Source organism: Talpa occidentalis, unplaced genomic scaffold (genome assembly GCF_014898055.3).
Source record: "Talpa occidentalis isolate TD23 unplaced genomic scaffold, MPIMG_talOcc4v2.1 talOcc4.11, whole genome shotgun sequence".
Taxonomy (NCBI): Eukaryota; Metazoa; Chordata; class Mammalia; order Eulipotyphla; family Talpidae; genus Talpa; species Talpa occidentalis.
The window spans coordinates 67,197,853-67,212,753 of NW_023601104.1; the positions used below are offsets into that span (position 1 = coordinate 67,197,853).

At 35.2% G+C, this 14,901-nt stretch overlaps 1 protein-coding gene and 1 long non-coding RNA gene across 3 annotated transcripts in view; one reads left to right on the top strand and one right to left on the bottom strand.

Annotated features, from left to right (window-relative positions):
• ARID4A (AT-rich interaction domain 4A) overlaps positions 1–14,901 on the top strand; it is a 63,237-nt gene that overhangs the window by 45,618 nt on the left and 2,718 nt on the right. The window contains exons 18-23 of one of the 2 annotated variants that reach the window (XM_054690693.1): positions 1,372–1,456; positions 1,896–2,097; positions 4,466–5,602; positions 5,810–5,914; positions 9,827–10,033; positions 10,684–10,830. In XM_054690693.1, coding sequence (XP_054546668.1) covers positions 1,372–1,456; positions 1,896–2,097; positions 4,466–5,602; positions 5,810–5,914; positions 9,827–10,033; positions 10,684–10,830 — 1,883 coding nt within the window. The remainder of the gene's footprint in view (positions 1–1,371; positions 1,457–1,895; positions 2,098–4,465; positions 5,603–5,809; positions 5,915–9,826; positions 10,034–10,683; positions 10,831–14,901) is intronic. The other variant, XM_037503421.2, reaches the window with a different exon arrangement.
• On the bottom strand, positions 6,833–13,735 carry LOC129145076 (uncharacterized). The gene is made up of 3 exons (XR_008550122.1): positions 13,702–13,735; positions 8,042–8,102; positions 6,833–6,859 (listed from the first exon to the last, which is right to left on the bottom strand). It is a non-coding gene; the product is annotated as an uncharacterized LOC129145076 (long non-coding RNA).

Consider the following 14,901-nt stretch of genomic DNA (forward strand, 5'->3'; position numbering starts at 1 on the left):
GAAATAAGAGTTCAAACCATGGTTTAGGTAGTCATGGAACCATGTCAACCAAAAATTGTACATCCTGAAATCAGGTCCTTACTTTGCATGACTTCATGGTAACTAGGTTACAAAGCATGGATATGATTTACATTAACCTGGTACAGTTTAAAGCAAGGACTATCTAAAGTTTTCTTGCTTAAATGTTTAGATTTTGATTGAGCTCGACAAACACCTATATATTTTTTTTCATAATGTAAAAATTGTTACTTAGTTCTAGAAAGTTCAATTTCTTTGATTATTGAAATTCAAAAGTAACGTCAATATCTTCTTAAAAAGTATAGGGGAAAGGGCCTCCCTGGTGGTGTAGGCGGTTGGGCGCAGCGCTGTGAAGCTGTCCACAGCCTCTGCAGTGCCAGTTCGATCCCTGCTGGCCGCAGAGATATCCACATGGTGGGGCAGACCTCTCCTGTCTTGACCGCTGCTCCCCTCAGCAGTGTATTTCGGTTGGTCTGCCTGTTCTGTTCCCCACTCTGTCTTGGGTGAATCCTCTCAACCTCCTGCACATCTGGCCTGTACCCCAGTTCTTGTATAAAAATTTAAAAAAAAAAAAAGTATAGGGGAAGTAAGTTTGGAATTTGAACTAAACTGAATTAACTTAGAGGCTAGAGAGAATTCTGGGAAGAAAATATAGCTGAAAAAGACCTCATAAAATACTGGAATGATGAGGCCTCCCTGGTGGGATTAAGATGCAACCTCTGAAGCCATCCACAGCCACTGCAGTATGAGTTTGATCCCTGGCCAGGGTACTACCCACATGGCGCAGCAGACCTCTCCTGTCTTGCCCGCTGCTCCCCTCAGCAGTGTATTTCAGTCAATCTGCTTGTTCTGTTCCCCTCTGTCTCTGGTGAATCCTCTCACACACACGCCCCCTCCCCCCCCCATACACACACACACCCCTCTGGCCTGTACCCCAGTTCTTATATGAATAAATAAAAATTTAAAAAAAAATACTGGAACGATCATTTTACAAATCTGAATTTACCTTACTTTTGCACAGTTTGGTCTCCAGTACAAAATCAGCTTATTTTATTAAACTGAGGTCTGTGGGAATAGTGGAAAACAAGCAGTTCAGCCATCTTGGATCTATTTAGAGTTTATGGAGCTCTCTCTGAGCTGGTTTACTCTAAGAAATTCTCTTGCCTTGTTCTGTTGGTGGCAGGTATACAGAGCGCCTAATATAGTGGCTGGCCATTACCAGCAAACCAGCCCCTTTGCCCTTCACAGTTCTGCCAACTCTAAAACTTTTTAGTCTGTCTAACTATTATTTTTGTTTGGTGAATACATTTTAAACAGGTTATTTTTATGAAATTATAATTTATTTATTTTAAGGTATGATGAATGGGTGAAGGCTGACAGGATAATATGGCCTTTGGACAAAGGTGGACCAAAGAAAAAACAGAAGAAAAAAGCTAAAGTATGTACACAAATTTATAATCTGACTATTTTAAATGTCGGAAGCTAATACTAAATTAAAATTTTGAAACATAATTTGCTGGAAACTTGAACTCTCATCCACACCCTCAATTTTCAACCTTTGTTGTAGAGATTTGCCTAATGTTTTATTTCCTGGTAGGTGTCTTTCTTTTCCTTAGGGAATAGTAGGAATCAAAGGAAAGTACTGGGTAGTTGTACAGGTTTCTAATGTACCCAAATGTCTCAATATAATTGTAGTATTGCAAATCAAAGACTGTCATATTTATACATAGTAAGCTATTTTTAATTTTTCTATAAGCAGAGATTAGGAGTTTATAAAATATCTAACCTTTTGAGCTAAAATTTTCCTTGCTTAAGTACAAATGTTCATTTTTCATTAGGTATTGGCTTTTCTCATAAATTTTGTTGTTGTTATCCAGAATAAAGAAGACAGTGAAAAGGATGAAAAGAGAGATGAGGAGAGGCAGAAGTCAAAACGGGGACGACCTCCTTTAAAATCTACCCTTTCATCAAACATGCTATATGGTTTGTCTAAGACTCCAAACAGTGAAGGAAAATCAGGTACCAGAAGTGCTCGCAGCAATATTCCTGACAGCTCACCTTTGTCAAATGGAATGGAAGGTGCTCAATTTTGAGGATCATTTAAAAAATCAATAATATAAATAATAAAACCTCATTAGTGTGAGAGTCAGAAAATCATCTTAGTATTTAATCTTATATTTAAACTACAAAATTTGATTTGAAGAAAATGTTTATTTTGCTTTACCATTTTGTTTTAATATTTAGTAATGTTTTGCTTTGATCGAGGAATACCTTTTCTTGTCAATGTGGTAGGAATATTGTTTTAATATAGGGTGGGTTGACAATCCAAGCATCCACTGGGTAATGCACTGTCCTTCAAAACATACACAAGTGTCTCTTGTTAACGCAGTGTTGTTCATCTGGGATCTTTAAACAAAGCTGAGACTCTTGTTCAAAGAGCACAAACTAAATGGGTACAGGAATGTTTTGTGCTGATTATAGATGAACATATTTTAATCTCATTCCACCACTTTTCTATGTGTATATTTTCTATGAATTTAAAAAATGTTAAATAGTTGTCTTATAGAAAAATTTTTCTCCAAGAGAAAAACTATTTTGAAATACAGAATTGCCATTAACGCATATGCTTGCTTGCAAATTATTATAAGGGCATCCTTTCTCCTCTTTACTGACATCTGCTGGAAGGTTGTCATAATACACAAATGCAAGATGTCCAGCAGTTGAGTGATAACTTTAAGATTGCATGCTCTTGCGCAGTGCACACGCTATAAAACTATGCATAGTAGTGTTGCTAAACTATCACATAAAAGTTCTTTTTTTTTTAACATGAGAACAAATGAATTTTAAATTGTGTATAGGGTGAAATAAAACTGTACAGCTTTTCACTAATAAAATCCATTTAATTTTGCTTTTTTGAACTTTAGAATATGAGCACCATGTAGGAAGAAGTTTTGTATTTTAAAGCTCACACACAGTCCTATGACCATACTTTATTAAAATTTCTTGACTTAAATAGAACGATTTCTTTTCCAAGAAGGTGGCTTGCCTATAACTCATTCTTTTTCAATAGTTCATTTTGTCCATCTCTTCTTTCCAGAATCATTTTTATTTTATTATTTTTCCTTACATCATTGTAGTGCCCATAGTTCTTCTGTTACCTTATCACCCATGAACTATCACCATATTCCCTTGTGTTCATCCCTTCTCTGTTTTGCCTCCTACTTCTGCCCCGTCCTTTGCTATATGCCTCAGTTTTATGGTCAGCTGCTAGTTTTGACTTTTTCTTGACCTTTTCTTGGGCTTCTCTATATTCCACATATGTGAGACCATCTGGTATTTATCTTTTTTCCTTCTGACTAATTTTGGCTATCATAATTCCTTCTAGCTCCATCCAGGCAGCGTGAGTTTGTCTTTTTTGATTGCTGAGTAATATTCCTGTGTGTGTTTGTATACCACAATTTTTTGATCCATTCATATATTTTGGGACATTTAGGTTGTTTCTGTATCTTAGCTACTATAAATAGTGCTGCAATAAACATAGGAATGCAGGTTTATTTTTGAATTAGTGTTTTTGTGTCCTTTGGGTACATTCCTAGGAGTGGAATTCCAGAATCATTTTAAACAGAACATTTCACTGTTCTCTGAGGACGCAAAAATGGCCATCACACTTATTAATCAACATCTACTAGGTCTGTGATCAAACCACTTAATATATTAACTTCATGTCAGTGCCAGTCCTTTGATTTTATAAGGGCTATTGTAATCTAAGTATGATACTAATGAAAATACCTGTAAAACAGGTATTTTACAGAATTGAAATACTAATATTTTCTATGTAATGTATTTTTAAATGCAGTTTGTTTTTTGTTTTCAATTTTCAAAATTTGTTTATTATATATATATATTTCACATCATTGTTCAGTTTTGAACAATGTATACTTTTTCCTCTCAGGTGTAGTTCCCACGAAATTCTACCCACCAATTCACCCTTCAACCATCACTGTAGTCCCTTGTGTTCTTCCCTCCTCTGTTTTGATTCCTCTGCCTTTCCCTCCCTTGCTGAATGTCTCTGATTTATAGCTGCCTGCTAATTTTTTAAATATATTATTATTATTATTTCCTGATCCTTTATTTGGTTCCCCTATATTCCTCCTATAAGTGAAACCATCCATTATTTTTCTTTTTCCTTGTGGCTTATTTTGCTGAGCATAATCCCTTCTAGCTCCATCCTTGTTGCTGTGAATGGCATGAGTTTATCTTTTGCAGTTGAATTTTAAATATCTTACACATTTTGGCACAAATGTATGGTTTATTTTATATTAGAAATTTATATGGTGAGGTATTAAGGAGAACATGATAAAAGTTTTATCTCTACTGGGATTTTTATTATAAAATTACATTGGTATTTAAAATTAAAACCTTTGTAACATAATGTTTCCTCTTGCAGACTCTTGTTCATCTGATAGTGAGACAGAAGACCTTTTGGAAAAGAATTTGATGAATGAAGAACTTTCTCCTGAGGTTAAAGAAGAACTAGAAAAAAATGAAAATTTAAATGATGATAAACTAGATGAAGAAAATCCAAAGATTGCTGCACATATATTAAAAGAAAATGATAGGACTCAAATGCAGCCTTTAGAAACCTTAAAGTTAGAAGTTGGAGAGAATGAACAAATAATACAAATTTTGGGGAATAAAGTGGAACAAGTAGAAGAAGTTAAGAAAGAGGCAGAAAAATCTCCTAAAGGAAAGGGAAGACGAAGCAAGACAAAAGATCTCCCTTTAGAAATTATAAAGATTTCATCATTTAACCAGGATGAAGCAGGAAATGAACCTCATACAGAAGCTCAGAGTCTAGAATTGTCTTCACTAGACAGTAAAAGTTTTTCTTCTACTACTGAAGATGAAATTGACCAATGTGCAAAAGAAAAAAAGATGAAACGGAAAATACTAGGACAGTCATCACCAGAGAAAAAAATAAGAATTGAGAATGGAATGGAAATGACAAATAGCGTATCTCAAGAAAGGACTGGTGATTGTGTTGCATCTGAGGGAATGAAAAACTTAAATTTTGAACAACACTTTGAAATAGAAAATGAAGGAATGCCGTCATTAACAGCAGAGTCAAACCAATGCACTCAAGAGTTGACTAGTGAAAAATATGATAGTCCAGTGGAAGAAACAATAAATACTCCACTAAAAGAGGAAGAGGATACAATGCCTCTGATTGGACCTGAAACCTTGGTTTGCCATGAAGTAGATTTGGATGATTTAGATGAAAAGGATAAAACCAGTATTGAAGATGTAGTGGTTGAAGGCTCTGAGTCCAATTCTCTTGTTTCTATTCCACCTGTGCTACCTTCTGCAGTACAGCATAACTTTTCAGTGGCTTCACCACTTACTCTCAGTCAAGATGAGTCTCGAAGTATAAAAAGCGAGAGTGACATAACCATTGAAGTTGATAGTATTGCTGAAGAATCGCAAGAAGGTCTCTGTGAGAGGGAATCAGCAAACGGATTTGAAGCCAATGTTGCCTCTGGTACCTGTAGCATAATTGTTCAAGAAAGAGAGAACAGAGAAAAGGGTAAGGACTTTCATGGGAGAAAATTAACCTTTGTATTAAAGCCAAAAATCAATATGTTGAGTTTTAGGAACTGTTGATTTCTAAGTATTTTTCCTTCTTTCTCATTCCTCCTTTTAAAAAACGGTGTTTCATTTTTGTAGCTAAGTTAATGTAGATAGGTGAATAAATACACATACTCTTTTTTCAAGTTCTCTCCCCTTATTTCAGGTCAGAAAAGGCCAAGTGATGGAAATGGTGGATTACTGGCAAAAAAGCCAAAGCGTACCCCAAAGCGAACAAGTGCTGTAGCCAAAAGTGAAAAAAATGGGACAGGTTGGTGCTTTTCAATTCTAGCTTTTAACATAAGGTTAAAATTTTCACCAGTTTGTTATCATGATTATTTGTGTGTTTAAAATAGATTTATTTTGTTCTGAAAAGAGGAATTTTCCATTAATGTTTTTTCCATTAATGTTTAATCTGAAGGTACTTGTCAGTTTTATTAAAAGCTGGTCAGCTGTGATTATTTGTACTTATATAAATCAGTTCAACATTAGAAGAACATATTTGGTAATCTTAAAAAGAAAAATACATTTGTTGTAATGTTAAAAGCAGATTAAGTTTATATTTCTGAATGGGATGGTTCCCTTTAATCTAGAAAAGCTGATTTCTAAATTGTATCGTGGTAATTTTAAAGTACAGGTAAATAAAGAAAATATAAAACAAACAAGGAAATTAGTTAATTAATGAATATTTTACATGGAAAACAGACTTCTGTAACAAAGAGTAAAATTAAGTTGTAGACTATAATAGAAACAAATATGGGTGGTTTTGACCAAAATTTTTACTTCTAAACATGCCATCATACAAGTCTGAAAGGGAAATTTTAAGTTAGAATAGATACATATTCCAAGGAAGGAACACATAATTTATATAAAAGGTATTTCAAATGAAAACCTTTGAGCCGCATTAAGGTCTGGGTCACATGCAGCTAATGGCTGGGCAAGACAGGTCTAGAATGTAGAGGAAGAGTGAGGGGAGATCAGACAGGAAAGGTAGCAGAAGCTACAAAGGGAAAATGAGTAACTTTGCAGTGGATAAGCCTGATCATTATCAAATGATCAAAGTAATAGCATAAATTGAAATCATGTACTACCTTAAAAGACGTAACATAGCAGCAGAGCTGTCCTGTTTCTGTCAGATGTATAACTTGAATGTAATCATGATGAATCACCAACAAATTTAGAGTGAAGGATATGCTATGAAATAACTGGCCTGTAACTTAAAATATTGCCAAGGTAAGTTAAAGAATAGTTGTGAAAGTCAAGAAAAGAGAACATGCTCCTTTTCAAGAAGACATATGAGATGTAGCAATTAAGGGCAGTATATAATTTACACTTGGATCCTACTGCTATAAAGAATATTATTGGGTCATGGCAATTCCACTCCTAGGAATCTACCCAAAGGACACAAAAACATTACATATACAAAACATACACAAAACCCTTTACCCCTATGTTTATTGCAGCACTATTTACAATAGGTAAAACCTGGAAACAACCTAAATGCTCAAAAATAGATGACTGGATCAAGAAGATGTGGTACATATACACAATAGAATACTATTCAACAATCAAAAAAGATAAACTCATGCCATTTGCAGCAATGTGGATGGAGCTAAAAGGAATTATGCTTAGTGAAATAAGCCAGAAGGAAAAAAAATATCGCATAGTTTCACTTAGAGCAGGAATATAGGGGAACCAAATAAGACAGTGTAAAAAAATAACAGTACAAAACACAACAAAGCAAAAATAGACAATTATAAATCAGACACATACTCCAGGGGAGGAGGAGGGAGAGGGATTAGAGGGAGGGAGGGAGGAGCACGGGACTGAGGTGATGGTGCACGGGTGCACTGGTGTAGGAAATTCTATTGGGACTACACTTGAGAGGGTGGGGGGAAGCAAATATTGTTTAAAAATGAACAATGATGTAAAAAAAGTAAAAAATAATTTAAAAAAAATAGTATTTTCTGACGATAGTACATTTTCTTCCTGATACTGCACTAGCGTTGGAAAATGTTTAGCTTCTAAAAATTTATGTGGGATCTGAAATTGTGTCTGAACTTTTTGTACTCTTGTTATATTAAAATTCATAGGTCTAAAAAAATAAATAAATTTTAAAAAAGAATATTATTGGGTCAAATGGAGAAACTTGTACAGAATCTGAGGATTAAATGATATTAATATGTCTGCATTTATTTATTTTGGTGGTCGTGTTATGGTTCTGTAGGAGTGTGGTAATATTAAAAACAGAGCCAAAATTTGTTAATATTCTTCCCTTCAAGAGGCAAAGCCCTCCTCTTGAGTACGGGCTGAATTTAGTGACTCATAGTAACAAAGTGGAAGTAATGGTTTGCCACTTGAGAGAGTACATAAAAGGCACTGCAGGTTTCCTACTTACTCTCTCGGATCACCTGCTCTGAGGGAAGTTAGCTGCCATGTTGTGAGGACATTTAAACAATCTATGGGGAAAAAAAAAAAAAGAATAAATAAATAAAATCAAAGGAAAGACAAACACAATGGCAAATACAGATGCTAACATATCAATATTAACTCTAAACGAAAGAAGACCAAAAAAAATAAATAAACAGTCTATGGAGAGGCCCAAGTGGCAAGGAACTGAGGCCTCCTGCCATCACGCATGCAAGTAAGTGCATCATTTTGGGAGTATGTCCTCTAGCTTCGGTCGGGTCTATAGAGCTCATAGCTCTGGCCAGTAGCATCACTGCAATCTCACCAGATGCCCTGAGCCACACCAATTTATCAAGCTGCTCCCAGATTCTGTACTTAGGAATTGTGTGAAATATTAAATGTTGTAGTTTCAAACTGCTAGGTTTTAGGATAATTTGTTGATAATACAAGGAGAATGTTCTTGTTTATAAGAAATAAAAGTATTTTTGTGTGGCAGAATAAGTATTAGAGAATGGGGAAATAAAATAACTAGGACTTAGTTATTATCAATCATATATAAGGAATTGGTTAACTGATAGGTGGAACACTGGAGTAGTAGCAGGTTTTGGAAGAGTCATTTAGGGAATGTTGAATTAGTGGTATCCAGTATTAGGAAAATAGGGTTCTGGAACTGAGAACAAAGTCTGTTTTTAGAAGTATTGCAAGTGATTGTGTATAAGAAAGAAGTTCCAAATGCTGTAGAATATTCAAGTAGCATTAAGATACATTTATTGAATATGATGAGTAGTATTTGGGCTCTTAATAAGAAAGCAGATGTGTGGTTATCAAAGATGTAGAAATCAGGAAAACAAAGAATTTCTTTTTCAAGAAATTGGACCCTAAAGAGAAGAAAAGCAGTACCTGCTAAAATAGGAAGATTCCTCTTCTCACCTCTCTCTAAGGGTGGGAAAGATAAGCATGTTGTTAGGCTCTGGGGAAAGAGGTGAATTTTAAGATAAAAGAACATGGATAATAGATACTGGGAAATTGCAGTGTAATTGGGAGTGGATGGTTTCAAGAGTTTAGTTGAAGAGATTGGTTTACCCAGAAACAGACTCCTCTTTTTGAAGCCAAAAGAAAAAAAATGTCAGAAAGGACAAATGGAGGAGGTAAGAAGCTGAGAAACTGAGTGAATAATCCTCAATTTTGTCTTTTCAGTAGAAAGTGAGGTTGGCTATTGAGAGTGAATAGAATGGCAATAGGGCAAAGTGCTTCAAAAAATGAAAATAAAATTTATAGAGAATTCTAATTTGTGAAATGAAAACCAAAAACATCTTTAGTTCAAATTTGATGAGTGATGTAGAGCTACTCGTATCTGCTCACATTCTATTCTACATATGTAAAAAGCCAGATATGTATTTTTGAGCGCATCTTATATAGTTTATAGTTCGGTCCTTTTGGCATTTGCCTTTGTGTTTGGTTTTAAACATAAATGGGGCAATACTATACATAGTGTTTTATAACTTTGCTTTTTCATTTACAAATTGGATTATTTTGCCATTTTTGATCTTACGAATATTCCCTTATTTTTTTAACTTTAGCAAAATATTTAGTAGTATTTAAGTTTTAACTATGTCCCTCTGGTGGACATTAAGATCTCCTTTTTTTTTTAACTATTATAAACTTTGTGCATTTATTTCTATAGGATAGTAGCAAAGTGTGATTACTGGATCTATTGCATTTAATATTTGAGATTTTTATCATTGTAATTTGAGTCACTTTTTTCTTATTATAGGACAAAGCAGTGATAGTGAAGATCTTCCTGTCCTAGATAATTCAAGTAAATGTACGCCAGTAAAGCATCTTACTGTATCTAAGCCACAGAAAATTGTACGATCTCCTGCAAGAATATCTCCTCACATCAAAGATGGAGAAAAAGAAAAACACAGAGAAAAACATCCGAATTCATCCCCTCGGACATATAAGTGGAGCTTTCAACTCAGTAAGAAGCTTATAAAAAACTTGAATGCATATTGTAAAGTGGTATATACCTTAAAATAAAAAAATGAGGAATAATGATTAGCAAACTAATTTATTTATATATAGATACTCCAAATATTGTCTTATCAGTAACCATTACTTGTTATCTTAAATACAAATCCATGCCTTTTCATAATACAAGATAAAATATTGACTGGATTAGGGTCTCTGATTATGAAGTAAGATATGTCGTGTGTGCATGTGTGTGTGTGTGTGTGTGTTTGTGTATGAAACTAGTAATGACAACCGCAAATAACTAATAAATGAGAGGAAAAATCAAGACACAGAAACTAGGTAAATAATTACAACTACAGAGCAGCATTGATGTGTACTGATTTTCTGTGTGTGTGTTTCTGTTCATTTAAACATCATTAAACATCATTCTGTTCATTTAAACATTCTTTCTGTACATATATAAAATCTTATTTATGAATGTTATTAAGCTAACTAGCTTGATACAGTAGGTTAGCTTAATATAGTAGGTTAGCTTAATATAGTCGGTTTCAATAAATTAAAGGTTTTCTTAATTTATGAGTTGGACTTTGGATAAAACTGCCATTTTTTCCCTCAGAATTATCTTAAAATCCAAATTAACTTTTTCCCCCCTTTTAGATGAATTAGAAAATATGAACAGTACAGAAAGAATCTCTTTTCTCCAAGAAAAACTACAGGAAATCAGGAAATATTACATGTCTTTGAAGTCTGAAGTTGCAACCATCGACAGGAGGCGAAAAAGATTAAAAAAGAAAGATAGAGAAGGTAATTTAATATAATTTTTCTTCCCTTATTTTTGAAATCTATATCCTGTCATTGTCACTACTTGAAAATAGTATACACTTGTTTTCAGATTCCTAGTGTTTTCTTCTTTATTGGTATTGCAGTGAATCAATAATTGAATTTGATAAAATAAGTTGCTTGAAAAGTACTATGAGCTGTTTTACAGACTATGATTTTACTAAATGTAACAGGCAGTGTACTAAACTTTATGGAGGTCACTAAAATGAATAGGCGTTTGGCTTATCCTCAAGGAGATTATCCTACGTCATTTTCTAAGCTAATATTGTTGCAGGAGTTCAGCTCAACAACAATTTAAGCATATATACCATATGCTAGGTCTTCAGGCAGGTAGTGGAAGTACAGAGTTGTGTGAGACACTGATCTCGATCACAAGATCTTAACATGTGTCTACCGGACAGTGTGTAATGAGGGCCATAAGAAATGAAATTAACAAGTATAGGAATTGGTAGAAAGAGTAATTACTTTGAAATAATCATAGAAAGAGAGTTGTGTCTGGCCTAGACCTTATGAATGTGTAGGACTGACTTCTAGATAAACATGGGCATGTTAATATCTACCTCTCCCCCACCAAAATAACAGTAAAGGAAGTTAAAAGTATCCCCACAAAGACAAGGGAACAGACTTTGGCAGACAAGAAATGTCAACAGCCTATCTTTTAGAAACTGAAAGGTAGACGATTGTACTGTCCTAGCAGATGAGAGAATGCTAAAACCAAAGTGCTGTTATATTTGCAGAGGGGTAAAACAATAAGCAGCAAATCATTTCCTATAAAACTGCCATTTTTTCCCTCAGAATTATCTTAAAATCCAAATTAACTTTTTCCCCCCTTTTAGATGAATTAGAAAATATGAACAGTACAGAAAGAATCTCTTTTCTCCAAGAAAAACTACAGGAAAAGCTCTAAAGGCAGGGATCTGGAATTATGCTGAAAATGGAGAATGCTGCAAATGAAAGAAATTTGATCTTCTTACCCACCTGTTAACTCTAGCAAATAAATAGGTTAATTTATTAGAGGGTGAGAGAGTTCAATAAGTTTGTTGACTGAGGAACACCAGCATAGTTGAAGATGAAGGTTAAGTGCTAAAGCAAAAATGATCTTGAGCAAAAGTTTACAATACTGAATAAGATGTCTGTCCCTTTTCCAACTGAAGAACTTACCCTCTTGCCTCTTTGAAAACTGGCAACCAAACTTATGCTCATTCCTGGGAGGAAATCAAAGGATTCCTCTAGAGAAACTGGCCAACCCAAGAGAAATGTTCTAATGTAGATACTGTCTCTTAGAGGGGTTCCTGACCTGAACCCAAAAGCAACATCCTTGCCAATTGTTCCATGTGCATTGTCCATCATTGAAACACTGTCCATCATTTGGCAGTGCCCTGCCAAATCATGCATAGTCTTTGAATGTCCTTTTAAATTTTTTAAAGTCTCTTAAATATGAAAGCCATAAGACCAGATATCTGATGAAAGCCTCTATACAAAGACAGAAACCAAACTAGAAAAAGAATAAAAAAGAACTTGGAAAAAACAATGTATTATATAAAAGCACAAAACTAAAATTAATATCCAGAGATACAGGAAAGACTGCAACCTTGCAACAAGAAAATACTGTTATTAAAATTTAGAAATTAGGGGCCTCCCTGGTGGCGCAGCAGTTGAGCGCTGGGTTGCGAGGCTACCCGCAGCCTCTGCAGCACCGGTTCGATCCCTGGCCACCAGGTGAGGGTCCCACATGGCGCATATCCTCTCAGCAGTGTACTTTGGTCCTTCTGCCTGTTCTGCTCCCCACCCTGGCTCTGGCGAATTCTCTCACCCTCCCGTGCTTCTGACTGTACCCAGTGCTTGTATGTATGTATGTATGTATGTATGTATGTATAAATAAATAAATAAATAAATAAATAAATTTTTTAAAAAAAAATTTAGAGATCGGGCCTTCCCAGTGGCGCAGCGGTTGAGTGCTGGGTTGTGAAGCTGCCCGCAGCCTCTGCAGCACCGGTTCGATCCCCGGCTGCTCCCTGGCCACCGGAGGAGGGTCCCACATGGTGCGCAGACCTCTCCTGCTGCCCGCTGCTCCCCTCAGCAGTGTACTTCAGTCCTTCTGCCTGCTCTGCTCCCCGCTCTGGCTCTGGTGAATTCTCTCACCCTCCCGCGCGTCTGACTATAGCCAGTGCTTGTATAAATAAATAAATCTTTAAAAATAAATAAATAAATAAAATTTAGAAATCAAGAAGAATCTCTTAAAAGTATGGTAATAGGGATAAAAATTTAATTAAGTCATAGACAGCAAAGTTAGAGAAATTTCAGTAAAAGGTCACAAAGGCAATAGAAAGAAGTACTACAACAAATAATAGTACCTGGTCAGGAGATCCAACTTCTGGATTACAAATCTAAAGAGCACTGAATAAACATAGGCAGAAGCTGTCATCAAAAAAAAAATTGTAAGAAAAATTTCCTGAACTGAAAAATGAGTTATAAGATTGATTGGACTCACTGAAAAATAGAAAAGTCACAGCAAAGCACATCATGAAATTATAGAAACTATTGATAAAGATTCTGAAAGTTTACCACATATAAGTACATACAAAAAGAAATGGGTCTCGGTGACCTTTTACTGAAATTTCTCTAAAAACTAAGAAGACACCATGAGATCCAGCAAACAAGCAATCCCATAAGAGGAAAAAGTCAATGAAAATCTCATGATGACAGTGACTGGAAGCTCTAGGATGACAACAACCTGGCAGGCCTAGAGAGCAACTATTTCAGGAAGAGGAGGAAAGGGATAGGAGAAGAGGCTACCAGGAGGGATGTCTTTTTAAAAAAACAAAAGTAAATTACCTGATTGACTTGCCCATCTGAAGAGTTGTTTTCTACCTATGGCAGAGAGTTAAGAGATGAATTGCTGCTTGAATGACCTAGTCATATGTGCTCTTGAATCATTCTACTCCAAATCTGGAAATTTGATGGAAAGAGAGTAGAGTAGGCTTTCCATGTTTGTTCTTAAAAATTGTGAAATGCAAGAAGTCTTTACTTGTAAACATGTGTAAACATGAAGGGAGGAAATTAACAAATTGAAATGTTTTCTGAGAACCTCAACTGCTTTGCATTTCCTAAAGGTGATAGAAGTTTTTGATAATACTGAGATTCCTTTATTACCATTACTTTTACTTTTTTGTTTTTTAAAAATTTTTTGTGGTATGACGTGAGTAATTAAAGTGAGGCACTGAATAACTTCTGGCATATATATTAGATTTATGGCAATGAGTTACAACATGCCATATTGGTAGTATACATTCACACAGAAATACTTAAAATTTAAAACTTCAAAATAGGAAAAAATGGGAAAAGATAATGGGAAATATGAGGGATTTGCAAAGAAAAAGTAAAAGTGGCAAATCACCTACTGCATAGTGATCAAAATCTTCTGAAGAGTTATGGTAAGGCCATTTAAGGACTATTTTTTTTTTTAATCATATACCCAAACTTCTATGTTGATCCTCCAAGATTCTGGTATGTGACTGAGAACTTTATGGATATGATATGTCCATCCGGTGTGTTGGGGTAGGATAAAGATAGGAAACCAATTGTTAACTGGTTACAGGAAAGTCTCTGGGATAAATGAATTCTCTGTAGTTCATGATCTAGAGATAAAACAGGAATTCCCTATAGTGAGAATTTATCTTTGGTTGATGTTGTTTCTGATTTGGGACAAAATGAGTTCCCTCTGAGCTCTTTCAAATAAGAGCTTAAGAGTTTATGTATCTTGGGCCTCCCCAGTGGTGCAGCACGTTGAGTGCAGCGCTGTGAAACTGTCTGTAGCCTCCACAGCGTCAGTTCAATTTCCGGCCGGCCAGGGAGAATCCCACATGGCGAGGCAGACCTCTCCTGTCTCGCCCACTGCTTTGGTCCATCTGCCTGTTCTGCTCCCCACTCTGTCCCTGGTGAATCCTCTCACCCACAGCTCTGGCCTGTACTCCAGCTCTTGTATAAATAAAAATAAATCTTTTTTCAAAAAAAGAGTTTATATTTTATATATCT